Here is a 15,098-nt window from a genome sequence, read left to right as displayed (position 1 = left end):
AGAGAGAGAGAGAGAGAGAGAGACAGAGAGACAGAGAGAGAGACAGAGAGAGAGAGAGACAGAGAGAGAGAGAGACAGAGAGAGAGACAGAGAGAGAGACAGAGAGAGAGAGACAGAGAGAGAGAGACAGAGAGAGAGACAGAGACAGAGACTCTGCGTAAGTAAAATTATTTAAAAATTTAAAGTTGATTATATTAATCTTCAAGAGAGGAGGAACTGAGGACATGCACTAGAATGGCTTACTTGCAGCCGGGAACAGCTCAAGAGGCCACTAAGTGCCATATTTGAGCTGTTGTTCTCAGTGTAAGGTTTGTGCACAGGGACAAAAGCACTTAGACTTAATGCCAGCCTGTTCCAGCCACCCAGTATTCCAAGGTGCTAGGCTTACGCTCCTGTCAGTGGGACAGAGTCGATCTATCCTTCATGGAACCCCTGCAGACAATCTAAACTGAACCAGTCCTTCTGAACCCTTGAGCATTGCACACAGAGACCCTGGGATCCAACGCAGGACCGAGGGTAGGACGTGGTTCCCCAGCCCTGCCTTTGCAGCACCACTTGACATTTCTTGGATAAAACGTTTGCACACATTTTCAAAGGTGTGTGGAAAACTGTTAACTTTGTCCAATGCCTTCTGTGTTTAGTTTGCGGAAAACAGGGCACGTTCAGAAAAAGACAGTAGCTGGGCAAGAATCTGATAATTTTAAGAATAAAAAGAGTGCCTACCCTGAGACAAATGTTGTTTATATATGGATGCACCCCAACTGTGGTCCCCCAACTGTTGGAAGCTGTTAGACACAGGCTCCTTGACACCATGCGAATCTACCATCTCAACCTCTCTAAGCTCGAGTCCAGAAAACTATAATTCTTACACACATAAAAGTTTTAGAACTATTCCAACTGGCAAGGTATACAGCACTATAAAATGATTATTTAAATATTCTTGTTTAAAAGAAATAGTATTTAGGACACAGATCTTCTCCCCAAACAGACCGAGAGTCCCTAAGGGTTTGCTTTGACTTCCTCATGCCTTGGGTTTTATTATTTTCATCCTTTGGGCTTGTAAAAGTAGGGATGTGGGTAAGTTAGCAAATGCAGCATCTAGGTTGGGAAGAAGGGGGCTGAAGCGGACTGATTATCTAGTGGTCCAAATTCTGCATCTCACAGGTGATCAATCTGAGCCTGGGGAAGGGCTGTCAGGTCCAAAGGCACACAGCTAAGAAGTGGCAAAGCAGGGTCCTCAGGACAAGGATAAGATGCAGCTTCATGTGTCCATCCTGTGACCTTCACCAAGAGTGAAAGACACTAGGAGTCATGGGGCAGGCTAATCCGTGGCCCAGTCTCAACCTGAGCCCAGTGGTACCCATGGCCAAGGTCTACTTCCCTACCTGGAGCACAAACACAGCCCTCTGCCTGCTCTTCAGTCCACTTTCCTATTGCTCACCACCCTTCCCTGTTTGAAGTCACCAAAATCCCAGTTGCAGCCAGAGGAACCCAGCCTGAGTCCCACGACCAAGTAGCAGCAGATCTGGACACCATCCAGGGTCCTGCTTCATGGCAAGAATGTCGCCTTTCTACACCTCCCACTTCCCCTACAGACCTGTATCACTCTGCCCATCCTCATCCTCTGAGGGTGACTTCAGACAGGGATGGATGAACTCCTTCATGGGCATAGAGGATCCCCATTTGCTGCAGCACTTATCAGCATCTTCTTGGCACCCAGGCCTCGGCTGGTTGGATGGAGGAGGCCCCGTCCTGCTGCTAATGAGCACAGGGCAGGCTCTGGCTGGAGCTGCAATGCTGATAATCAGCAGGCACAGGATTTATTGCGACTTTGGACTCACCCTGCCTTGGTCAGCCTGATTGTTCTTCATTAGAGACCCATCGTGTCCCGGACAACCTTGGTAGACTGTGTCCTGAGGACAGAGATGTGAGGTGGTCAGAGTCACAAGCTGTGTGTGCCGTCCTAGCTCCTGCAAGGAATTAAGAAATGGAAGAAGAATAAACATTCCTGGGAAGAGCAGTGGGCAAGTACTCCACACATACCCAAACAAAATCCTCATGTTCTTTCTAGAACGTTCACGACACCGGCAAGTTTCTCCTCACCTGTGCAACAGAACCAAGCTTCCAGTGTTTGCAAATGATGATTTTGGAGCTGAAAGTGCCTTCAAATCTCTATCCCAGCAAAGGTCAAAGAGAAAGGGACAACTAAGTTCTCCCAGCTTCTTTCTCCCAAGAAAGATGGGTTAGGATGACCTCCGGCTAGCAGAACGCAAAACCTGTATGAACCTTGACCAGAGTTAAATACCTGATTCCAGACAGCTGGTTCCTGCAGGCCCTGACTAAATAAACCTTGGCCTACTTAAATAGTCACATCAATATATATATATGGTGTTTCATGTTTAGAGATGAATTCTCAGGTTCACACCAAGTACTATATAAGACATGAAAGTAGAAAGAACTCTTTAGGGGAGGGGAGACAAATAGTAGTGGAGAAGAGACTGTAGTGGAGACATGGATATGATTATGGGTTGTGTGTGTGTGTGTGTGTGTGTGTGTGTGTGTGAGAGAGAGAGAGAGAGAGAGAGAGAGAGAGAGAGAGAGAGAGAGAGAATAAAACTCATTGTTTTGTATGCTCACTAAAAATAAATTTTAAAGAAAAAGCAGCAAGGAGGTTTTGGAAGATAGCTTTCCATGCAGCGTGAACTCTGAGTTCAATCTGCAGCATCTATGTAGAAAGCCAGAACTAGTGGTGTGTGCTTACAATCCTAGCACTAGGGAGGTAGAGACAGGAGGATCCCTGGGGCTTGATGGCTAGCCAGCCTAGCCTCCTTGGCAAACCCCAGGCCCTAATGAGTGCTGTCTCAAAAATAAGGTGAAGAGCAATCGAGAAAGACATCTGATGTTACCCTCTGTCCCCCATGTGCTACACACGCACACACACACATGCGCACACACACTCATTCACCTGTATGAACACATACACAAACACACAGGCATTCATACATTCAAGTACATGTACAAAGAATAAACGCTCAGTAAGCATGAGTTATTTATGCCTTCTTCTCACTTCCAGACCCATTGACCCAACTATGCCCAACACAGCTTCCTTGAGTGATTCAGAGCCCTCCCAATCAACATGCTTGCCACAGAACTGTCTCGCCTCAGACCAGATTCACTTCTGAAGACCGCAAAGAGGCTCCACCATCACCGACAGTAGCCTCCATCACCCACCCCCCCAAACGCTATCAGTCCTACCTCCAAGAGGATGCTAAACGCATTTTCTTCATCCTACCAATACAGCTTTAGCTGAGCCCTCCTGACAGCACAATTTTAATGACCAGTCTTCCTGTCTGTGGATGATCCTTCTCCATCCATCCTCCCCACCATTATCCTGTGATCTTCCTAAAATGGAGGTCCGAGTAAATGGGTCCCAGATCTTTGATGGCTTCTCATTAAGTGCAAGCATCTCAGCACAAATCTGGGGACTGGTGCAGACAGCTCCCCTCAACCCTTCCCCTCCCCTATCTCCCATTCTTAGCCCTAACACTCTGAGTGTGTGTGTGTGTGTTTCTCTGACTCTCTCTCTTCTAGGTTATTAGTGTCCCCTCCTAACTATTTTCTTCCATACATACTCCACACACCAGTTCAAAATGAGAGCAATAGCTTTCGCTAAAGAAGGCATTAAGGTTTCTGTGTACTTTAGACCCAGTGTCTGGTTTTCTTATCTCAGATAACGCCACAAGCTTCCAACACACAGACCCTAGAGCTAGAGAAACTAGGCAACTGTCCTAGGGCAATGTCCCAGCTCTAAGGAGATAACAGAGCACATCCTGGGACGGTGTGGCCCTAGAGCTGTCCCTCCCTGACCTCCAAACTCTGCATAGATCATCAACATTCCTGGAGACAGCCCCTCCCTATCCTATCTGGCTTGCCCTGCAGACCACTTCAGAATCCAGCTCCCTGTGCTTTCTTCTTTATTCCTCGCTTTGGGCACGAATTTGGTGCAGCTTTTTATTCCAGCTCCAGGCACACACCTTTGCTTTCTCCAGGCTCTAAGCCCATGGCCAACAAATACACAGTCCTTTGCCCCACACCCAGCTGAGGTGGTTCCTGTCCCTACCTCAGGCCCTGAGGTTGCTATAGGCACTGCCACCCCACCCACTTAAGTCCTCTATAAAACTCAGAATTGTTATCTGTCAGTCAGTGGGCTGGTGCCAGACCCACCACCCGAGTCCACAACCAGCATTCTGCAACCGTGCTGACAGATCAAGGGCGGGAAACAAATCTGTGCCACGCGCTGGGTCCCTTCCCTGTGTCCCCAAGTACTGTTCTGGTGTCATTAGGAGCCACTGGCTCCCGCTCTTCTCCTTCCCTCTTGCTTGCCTCTCTTGACAAGGACAGCTTTCTTTAATCTCCTAAGAGGCAATTTGCTCTGTGCTCTGAGCTGAGAGAAAACTGGCAGTAAATAACCCCGGAATGAGTATTCTTAAGCTTCCTCCAAATGGTCACTGATAGAGCATATGGCCACACTGGAGCCCTTCCTGTGCTGCTGGCCAGGTGCTTTGGGAGCCTCCAAGGCTGGCTGGGAAGAGATGCTCTGAAGCAGTCAGGAGGGCTCAGCTCTGGTCTCTACCTGCTGATTTAACAGAGTCCCACATCAGAGTTGCGGGAGTTCCACTCTCAGATCGTGGCAGGAGCTGCTTAGGGTCCGGTTTGTATAGTCCTGGACTCACAGAGATGTGTGGACAGTGGTGACAGGAGTCCTTTGTGGAACACCGCATACGGGATGACTTGTGTACAAGACCTGCATCCTTATAACGCTCTCATTGCTGTCATCCCCTCTGGGGACATCAGGAAACTGTGGTTCAGAGAAGGTAAAGAGCTTGTCCCAGTTATACAGGTAGTGACAGAGTAGAGTTCCTTCTAGGACCAGATTGCAGCTACATCCTTTCTCCTGTGCAGGACTTGGGCTCAGGAAGGTGACAATATTCAGGCACTCTGGGAGGTATCTGAGGAGGCTCACCCTTCCTGTCCCAGAATGAGTTTGTCCTTTGCATCCCCCTGTCACCACACACTCCAGGAAGCTTCTTTGTACTTCCAACTGCCATCTTAAAGCAGGCCTTTCTGTTTTATATATTAGCAGTAGTTGTGTATGTGTGAGTGCGTGAGTGTGTGTGTGTGTGTTTGTGTAATAACAATACAACACGAGTACATTGGAGGAAAACTTTGTGGAGTCATTTCTTCCCACCTTTATATAGGTTCCTTGCATCAAGTTCAGGTCATTAGGTTTTCACAGTCAGCACCTTTACACACTGAGCCAGCTCACCAGTACACTAGAAACAGGAATTTCTTAAGCTCCACATAAACTTTATATGACCTGTCTAAGATGGTTGCATGACCATTTATATCCTAAGGTGACCATCCAGAAACTCTCAGTACATCCCACCAGCAGTCTTGAGTTTTGAGACAGGGATAGGCAGAATTTTATTGATTGCCACCACCCACAGGCATGATGCTGGCATGCATACATGTCTACAGATCACAGGCTCTCATGGCAAGAGAAAGCATTCCAGGCCCCCTGACTTTCTGTCTAGGGCACTAAAAGCAATGGCTACATTCTCTTGGTCCTCTACGGGACAAAGGCAGGCCAAACTGTCCAGGCCGAGCATGAAAAAGAAGAAACTGAGAATACAGCCCTGAACCTCCAAGCTGGGCTCCAAGCATGAGGGGGTTGTAGCAGGAGTCAGGTGTGTAGACTGTATCTCTGACCAGGCTCAAGGCATAGAGCATACCAGGGCTTGCTCTCCTCTGTGGTGACAGCTGCCAATCCCAAGCCCAGTGTCCTGGTCCATGTTCCTTTTTCTACCACCAGGAAAGCACATATCAAAGACCTCTCTTATGAGTAACAATGGAGTTAAGACACTGAAGGACCAGAATGCATCCCCAGAAGACTTGGGACTGGCATCTGTGTGTGGCAGAGCTACATAGCAACCATGGTGTCTCTCCAAATGAAGCATGGGCCTGGAGACACTGGCCATCTTTCTATCTGCTCCTCACCCAGAGAGGTCACAGCACCAGAGACTCTAAGCCCTAGAGCCTTGGCCTTAGAGGATATGCAGCCTCGTCCCTTACAGACCTCCCAGTTAGCCCTCAGAGCAGAAAGGGACCTGGGCCTGTAGAGAGGGGAAGAAGACCCAGGGAAGATGCATGACACCAAAGGAAGGGGAAAGACATTCTATACAAAGCCCAAAGTGGAACAGGGGTAATGGCACACGACTGCTATTCCAGCACAGAGGAGACAGATACAGGAAGATTGCAAGTTCAGGAGTCATGCGGACTACATAACAAGACCCTGTCTCAAGAGGAAGGGAAACTTAAGGTGGTTAATTAAGAAGATAATGAAAAAGTTCTGCAGAAGAAGCGAAGCCTGGAAGCCAGTTCTTTGTTCCTAAGCGTGCTACATGTATGTGCACCTCGGAAGGGGCTGACATGGAGTCAGGGGAAGCCCAAGGAATCCCTGCAGTCCAAAGACCCTTGGGCGATCTGAATGGTGGTGTGAGCGCTAAGTGGAGAATTGGACTAGGGTCAGGTGTTCTGCTCCTTAGCCACAGTGGAGTAGTACTGAAAGAACGATGCTGCACAGACTCTCAAGACCGAGTTTTGCCTGGGGTAACAGTATAAAGTTGTAAACTTGGGCAAACCCCTTCATCTGTGTGAGAGCCTCTGAGTGTTCGGCAGCCTTCTGACATGTGGATAATGCCTAAGACAATCAATTTATGAAAACAAAAGAGTTGTTATGGCTCATGGTTCTCCAGGGCTTGGTCCAAGAGGTTTGATTGCCTCTAGGTAATTGGTAGAACAAAACTAATCACTTCAAGCTGAGAAACAAGAGAGAGAGAAAAGTAGGGTCCCACGATTCCTCCCATGAGCACACCCCCAGGCTGAGGGGATGCCTCAGAGGGAAAACACTTGCCACTTAAGCATGAAGACTTGAGTTTGAATCCCCAAATTCCTATGAAGACAGGATCTATAGGACACATCTACATCAATCCTATGGCAAGATGTGGGAGGAGACAGGAAAATGCCTGGAATAGAGACAGGGCAATAGTGTAAGCACAAGCAAGTGCATGCAAACTCACAATGAGTAAACAAAATTGGCCAAGACAACTTGTCAGTGAACCAAAGGCATGTTAACTATTGATGCATGCTTCTAGCTAATCACAACCCGCCAGCAGTGACCGTCAGTTTCCAGAGGACCAACCGGAAACGTTCCTGCAGCAGTTTAATTTCCCTAACCCCATAAACATCCCCAAACTGTTATCAATAAAAAGCTTCTGTATTGGAATCTCCCAGGGTCTGTGCCATTGACTTTGCATCTTCTCACCCCCTGACTCCGGGAAACAGGGACTGCACACAGGCAGCCACAACAAGCCAGCAAAAACTACAACTGGCGCCCAACATGGGGCTCGAAACCATGACTCTGAGATTAAGAGTCTCATGCTCTACTCTAGGATTCCAACTTTCAGTGACTTTCCTAATCTACCAAGTTTAAGAGCCATCATTAAAAGTATCTCCACTTTCAAAGAAAAAGTATATTTATTTATTTATTTTTAACATCTTTTATTTATTCTTTGACAATTTCATATATGTATACAAATGTATCTTGATCCATGTACCCCCCAACTTGCCCCTCTGGCTCTCCCCATTCTGTGTGCTGGAATGCTGGACTGATTTCATGGCTTGCTCCTGCAGTTGCAGTCTTGTGCAACCATAGCCACAATGAGCTTATGAGTGCAATGGCCATCCAGGCCCAGAAGACAGCATGCCACAGCACACCTCCCCATCCTCCAGCTCTAACATTCTTTCTGTCCACTCTTTCTGCTCCCTGGGCCTTGAAGAGTGGGGGTAGGAGATAATATAGCTATATCTCATTTACAGATGAACACTCAGCAGTTGCTTATTCCCAACACTCTGACTGGTTATGAATCTATATTAGCTGCTGACTGCTACACACACACACACACACACACACACACACACACACACATACACACACATACACAAAAGCTTCTCCAACAAACATTGAAAGCTAGGCTATAATCTGTGGGTACAGCCATAAAGATTTAGAAGACAGTCTGACAACTTGCCCGTTTAAATAGTTTCTTTTGGGGAGCGGGCCTTAAATCCAATCAGAAGGCAGTTGGTTGCCCCCATAACCATCATGCCACTATTGCTCCAGTGGGCACATTTTCCCTGGTAAGTTAATATGTATCATTCAGAGTACATTGCTGGATAATTCTATTAGTGCCTTTTCTCCTGCAGCCTGAATAGCACCTTCTAGCATTCCCAAATGGAGCCAGTGGAAACAAAGTTCTCAGTTCAGCTCTGGCCTGATCTCTAGAACCTAAGTCTGTTGTGTCATCATAGTGTCTATTTTTTACTATCTAGTTACAGTTGGCAGCTAAGAGCAACAGTGAGAGCCTATGCTGTTTGCAAGGCCTCGTATCCCACACCTGGCACTGAGAGACAGAGTAATTTTAGTGGCTTGAACATATGCAAAGATATTAAAATTGAACCAAAAAGAAAGACTCTTGTTTGGGGGTGTTCAGTCTCCACCCATCTCCCCAAAGTAACTTCTAAATCACATCTTTTGGATGATTTTGAGACTTGTGTGCCCCCTCCCCCTAGAAACATGGTTTCCACAGAAAATCCAAGGGAGTCCCAACATAAACAGTATGTGACTAACACTCCATATACCACCATCAGAACTGCACCTAAGCAGTTCTCTGACCTCTCCTGCTTTGCCCTCCAGGTGTGATTGGGCAGATCCTGTATATGCTCTGACTCCTGGTTCTGAGAAACCCTCCAGGGTGGCCTTGTGGTTAACCTTCCCAGCGTTGCCACTGACCTCTTCTCCCAGTGTCCCCTACCATCCAACTGGCCTGACTTCCATGATGATTATCTAGGACTCACTCTTGCCCAGAGGGATGGATGCCCCAAGCATCTTCAACAACCTCCTGTTCCTTCTACGAAGCATAGAAAGGATGGGGTGTGGTGGATAGACAGCCACCTCCTGGGGAAGTTCCTAATAAGGGACATTTGGAAGCTTGGACCCCCTTCCTTTAGGGCTTTCTCATTACAGCCCCTTGAGCCCCTGGCTGACAACCTGGTAATTCCCTCTGATCACACAATCTTTGGCTGCTACTGCAGCTGCCTTGACACTGTACTTGCAAAAAAAAAAAAATTCCAGGATAAAAGATTGGAGCAGGAAGAGAAGCCTAGGAAAGATGCCCTGCCCCCTTCTTCCTCCTCTTCTTTATATCCCCACTTATCCTCACCTCTTCCTACTTCTGCTCCTCCTGTCTGCTCTCCATCCTCCTTTTCCTCCTCCTTTTTTCCTTTCCTCCTCTTATTCCTCCCCTCCTCTGCTCTCCATTCCCTTCTCTTCCCCACCCTCCATCCTTTCTCCTGTCCTCTTCCTCTGTCTCTCTCCTCCTTCCTCCTCTTCTCTCTTTCCTCTTCTTTCTTCCTCCTCCTCTGTTCTCCCTCCGTTTCCCATCTCCAGCCTCTTTTTCTCCCTCTTTTTCTGCCTCTTCTTTCTCCTCTCTTTTGCTGTCTCTTCTCTCCCTCCCTCTCCCACTCTCCTTCTTCCCTCTCTGGACCCCTACTTTATGGCTGGTCCCTTCGGTCCTCTTTCTCTTCTGTCTCATCTTTCTCTCTTGTTTTGGTGCCAGAAACAGCCTAATTACAATGGAAAACTTAAGAGACAGAGTAGGGAAAAAAAAACTACTACCCAGAGCTGATTAAAATATCCTATGTAATCTAATTTGTAAAGTTTAAATTAGAAGAAAAAGTGTTACTCTCACAATTCCAGACCAATTTGATTTTTAATAAGACTCCTCAGAGAGGTTGCCAAGATCCCTTAAGGTTGTCAACTCTAGAAGTTCCTGCTGCCCCCACTGTCTGCTGATTGGGGCCCCATGCCCTCCCCTGCACCTCAGCTCTCCCTGTGCCCATAGGTTAGCCCTGTATGGGGCAGCAATTCAAGTCCAGGTCATCTATGGTGATATGGAAAGGAGATGGCAGCCGGCTCCCAGCCTCTTTTCCCTTCTTTCAGTATCTCTCTCTCTTTGGGGTTGGGGTGGGAAAAACTGAGGGCTCAGAACTCAAATGGGTGTCATCCCAGCCCCCCCTCTGCCACTCATTATCTGTGTCATCCTGCGTAGACTGCTGTGCCTCTCCGGTCCTGGTTTCTTTGCTATAAAATAGTGATTTTTTTCTGCCCTGAAACATTAGATTCTCTCTAGGAGAAGGGAGTGCAGTAATCCCAGGTCGTCAGTATCAGTTTCCCACGGTCCACTCAATTGTGGTCTCCTAGGAACACAGCTCATGTTATCATCTCCCTTCTTTAGTGACTGTCCCCAAACTGAGGCTTAGGGAGCTGCATGGAGCCTAGCTCAGCAGATAAGAACAACCCTCAGAGCCAGAATGAGACAGGTTCACCGCCTCCAACCTGCCTCAGATAACCATTGATAGATGCCTCAGTTCCCAGTCTTGCAGAGCTGTCTGCAGGGGGGCACTGTGAGCATAGTACACCCAGGCTATACACCAAGCATCGCAAGTACAGAGTCAGCTCAGCACTACTCTCCTTTGTCCCCTACTTATGCCAGCCTCCCGATCTCCACACAGAGACGGTGCCTGCTGTGGTTAGGTTGTTAGCAGAATGAAAGAAGTCGTGAGCTCATGTTTAAAATCTCAGCACAGGGCCTAGTATCTCATGTGTGCAGCAAACTATTTGTTTAATAAAATATGAACCAATAGCTTCAATGGTTGTGGCATCTTGCTTTGAGGTGTGGATGAGAGGCATAGACTCCCAAGTGATTTCCAAGGGGGAGATTGTAAGAGCTAACTGCAGAAAAGGATAGAATAAGAAAGATGTGGGTAAACACGGCTACCAGGTCCTGCCAAGGCCCTACCAGCCACACAGATTGTCTGGATTGCCAGGTTGAACTAGATCCATCACCACTCCTGATCAGTGGAGTTAGGTGAGAATACCACAAGAAGATGGGCGGTAACTGTCCTGTGATAGCTGAAGTTCACCTCCAAAGTCAACATCAGGGTTAGATAAGGGAGGGGCTGGAGGAGTCCAGGGACAGCCCCTGAAAGATGAGAATGAGGCTGGCACCTTCAGGACAGCCTGACTCTGCTTATAGGGTGTGAAAAGAGTCATCCAGACACTGCTGCCCACGCTGACTGACCACTGTGCTTCTCCCTCCCCAGGCCAAGTCTACTCCTTCAGCCAACAGCCTCAGGACCAAGTGGTGGTGTCAGGACAGCCAGTGACGCTGCTGTGTGCCATCCCAGAATACGATGGCTTCGTCCTGTGGATTAAGGACGGCTTGGCTCTTGGTGTAGGAAGAGACCTCTCAAGTGAGTACTTCCAGACTCCCCCATCCATACACAACGGCCGAGCGCCTACACTGCCTCACCCCATCTTCACCACTATGGAACTCCCATACTCCATCTCCAATGTCATTAATGGTTCGAATCCCCAGCCAGCTCTTCAACGTTCCAGACAAGTGAGGTCTGGACCGAGATCCCTAGGAGTCGAAGGGGCTCTGGCTATGAGTACTGATCCTCACTCTCCTGGGCAGTTCTAAACCTAGCACAGCATCCGTCCCAAAGTCAACGTGATTCCCGTGAAGTCTGATTTCCAAACATGAAGTCCTCCTGTTTCTTGGCCCGATATAAATCCTCATTTATCAAGACATGGTCCAGCTTCCCACTCAAGGAGACAGTCAATGAACTGAAAACTCACAAGAAAGCCTGTTTCTCCTAAGATTCATCTCATGATGGGGAAAAAAAAGACAGAAAGGCTTTACACTAACTGCCAGCCTTGCTCAGCCACCCAGGCAAGCTGCACGATGGGGGCCTCTTCCAGCTGCTGCTGACTGGCATGTCAGCTCTGCTGTTGGTGCCAGGCCATGTCATTTGGTAACTCTTTTGCATGGCTACCTCAGAAGCTCATTCAAACACCTTGCCAACCCCCACTTTCCCCAGGGCATAGAGACTGCAGCCATCCTCATGTCTCTTGCCTGTTCCGTCATTATTCTGTCCTGGGATGGGTAAGAAAGGGGCTGACTGCTGGGCTGAAGGGCATGATGTGCAGAAGGACAGATCTGGGTGTCACTCCCCGGCCATCTGGGAATGGCTGGGGATGGAGGATGTATGAGAAATACGCATTCGACTGGTAAGTAGCTTCGCCTCGTTCATGCTGTACAACTGCAGGAAAATAAAAATCAAAGTGCACTCAGAAACACGGGGAAATTAATATTTTAAAATGTGAATTATGTCTTGCCAAACATGTATATTGAAACATTATAGCAATGGTCAATAGCAGTCGTGGGGCCTGATGCTGCAGCCCAGCTGAGCATAGATAAAATACCCGAGAATATCTCCAAAATATACTGTGCTGCCATAAAGTTTAAGTGTTATGGGAACCGGCCAACTTCAGAGATGCTCAGCTCTGGTACCCTAGAGATATGGGGGAACGCTATGACCTTCCCAAATGAGAATTGCTTATGCCCTGGGCAGCTCTGAGCCTGGACCAACACCATGACTGATGAGGGGGACAGTCTGGGCTTCCTGGTTAATGGTATCATCGGCCTTTGGCCAGGGCCAGTGTCTTATCAGGTCAGTGGCCAAATGAAGGTCACTAGGGACAGATTATAAAGTGATCATCAAGGCATAGATAATTGCATCTCTGATCTGAAGCTCCACACCTCGCTCTCTAGGATCCAGGATCTGGGCCTGTGGGTGCTAAGGACAAGTCTGGGCTGGCTGCCTCTCCAGCCTGACCCAGTCACTAAGGAAGACAGGCCCTGAACTCTCTCCTGCAGAGGCCATAAGCTCAGGCTCCTGAGAAATATCTGCCCTGTATTTAATCATCTATCCGCAAACGTTATCCTGACAATAATGATAGGTTCTCATGGGCTCCATAAACACTACTTGCTTGCCTGGTCAGTAGGGACAGAACAGAATACAACTGAATTCAGCAAGATCTGCTGAGTGCATAAGGCAGGGCAATGGAGGGCCAGTCAGGACTTCCTGCTGCCGTAGTTCCGTCCTCCTCTGTTTCATGTCACCTTCCTAAGTGCACTAGACACGAGTCTCCCACTGACACTGCAGTGTCTTTCTGGCCTCTAAGAATGAGACGCCAGAAAGAGAATATTTGTCAACACGTTCTCAGGAGCAGACAGAACATTTTTCTCCTGGGAAGAACGGTACTTCTCAGATGCCTTATGAATGCATGATTGTCCACAGGGAGAAAAAGATTCCACCCTGCCCCACTTTATTTGAAAAGTAAACAGTAACAGTTGAGGAAAAAAAATGATTTAATTATGTTACTGATCTCAGTCCATGAAACCCTGTCTGTTCCCTTCCAAGATGAACACCCCAACTCTAACTCCCCGACATTGGCACTTTTTCCACAGTGAATGAGGATGTGTGTGTGTGTGTGTGTGTGTGTGTGTGTGAGAGAGAGAGAGAGAGAGAGAGAGAGAGAGAGAGAGAAAGAGAGAGAGAGAGAGAGACAGAGACAGAGACAGAGACAGAGACAGAGAGACAGAGAGACAGAGAGGCATATGTATGCATGTGTGTGCAGGTGAGTGTGCCCATGCACATTGTCTTGTGGTTTCTATTGCGATGAAGAGACACCATGTCCATGGTAACTCTTATAAAAGCAAGTATTTAATTGGGGCTGACTTACAGTTCAGAGGCTAATCCATTATCATCATGGTGGGAAGCAGAGTGGAACACAGACAGACACGGCACTGGAAAAGTAGCTCAGAGTTCTACATCCAGATCTTCAGTCGGCAGGAAGAAAGGGTAACACTGGCCCTGGCTTGAGCATTTGAAACCTCAAAGCCTACTCCAAGTGACACATTTCTTTAAAAAAAAAAAAAAAAAAAAAAAAAAAAAAAAAAAAAAAAAAAAAAAAAAAAAAAAACACTCCAACAAGGCCACACCTCCTAAAAGTGTCACTCCCTAGGAGCCTATAAGGGTTATTTCATTTAAACCACCACATGTGTGTGCATATAGAAGTCAGAGATCAATATTGGGTGTCTTCTTCAGTCAGTCTCTACCTAGTTTTTGAGACAGGTTCTATCACTGAGCCTGGGGCTCACCAGTGGGCGGGACTGCCTGGACAGTTAGGCCCTGGGAACTGCTCTCTGCCCCTTACCTCTAATACAGTCATGCCCAGATTGGGAGCTGCTGAGGAGCTGAACTCTGATCCTCATTCTTGCATGGCAAGACTTTACTCCCTGAGCCCAGCAGGCTCCTCAACTTGTATTTAAATTAGCAGGTATAGAGGATAGTTGGTAGCTGACCCCTGTAAACTTGGGGAGGTTCATGTAGACTTGACATCACTTCAAAGCCATCCTTAACTACAGAGTGGGCTCGTATGTCGAATACTCAGTATGCAGGAGGCATTTTACATGGACTATCCCATTTTAATCTTCACCCATGAGAGACCAGCACTGTGCTCAACTTACCAGCAAGGAAGCTGAGACACAGAGCTGAAGTGCCAGGGGGAGAGAGCGAGGAAGTGAGTTTGAACCTACACGATGTGACTAGAAGCTAGACACTCTGAACCTCTGATCCCGTGGAAGGGTCTAGAAAATTCCTCAGAAGCTCTGCTCCTGTGTGTGTTTTCCAAAGACGCTGCCAATCCTTGAGATAGCATCGTGGCTCTCGCTGTCTAATTAGGCAAATACAAACAAACCCATCACCGATGTTTTCCACAGCTAGCGAGAGTGCAATCCTGCTGCTGATGGCTTGCCAGACAACAGCAGCAACATCAACAAAAAAGACACCTCTTCCATCCAAGATGCCTGCAGGGGACAGACCTAATTGCAGAACAGCAGGGGGTGGAGGGGAGGCTGGAGGGCAGGGTGGCCAGCAGCACAGAGGCCAGCAGCAGTCGGAAAGCCAGCTTCACCTGCCTGGGCTTACTGCCTTTGCCCATCAGAAGGCAGGAAAGTGAGTGAGAGGTGGTCAGTGCCCTCCTTTGGTGCAGCTGATCCTGGGCAGCATTT

At 47.9% G+C, this 15,098-nt stretch overlaps 1 protein-coding gene across 1 annotated transcript in view; it reads left to right on the top strand.

The window, feature by feature from the left end:
* Nucleotides 1-15,098, top strand: part of Kirrel3 (kirre like nephrin family adhesion molecule 3) — a 557,724-nt gene that overhangs the window by 449,919 nt on the left and 92,707 nt on the right. The window contains exon 3 of the mRNA XM_050120010.1: nucleotides 11,281-11,430. Within this exon, the coding sequence (XP_049975967.1) occupies nucleotides 11,281-11,430 (150 nt within the window). The remainder of the gene's footprint in view (nucleotides 1-11,280; nucleotides 11,431-15,098) is intronic.

Source organism: Alexandromys fortis, unplaced genomic scaffold (assembly GCF_014885135.2).
Source record: "Alexandromys fortis isolate MF-2015 unplaced genomic scaffold, M_Fortis_MF-2015_v1.1 scaffold_168, whole genome shotgun sequence".
Classification (NCBI taxonomy): Eukaryota; Metazoa; Chordata; class Mammalia; order Rodentia; family Cricetidae; genus Alexandromys; species Alexandromys fortis.
The sequence above is the reverse complement of the archived record's forward strand: the minus strand, read 5'-3'. Positions and strand labels throughout refer to the sequence as shown.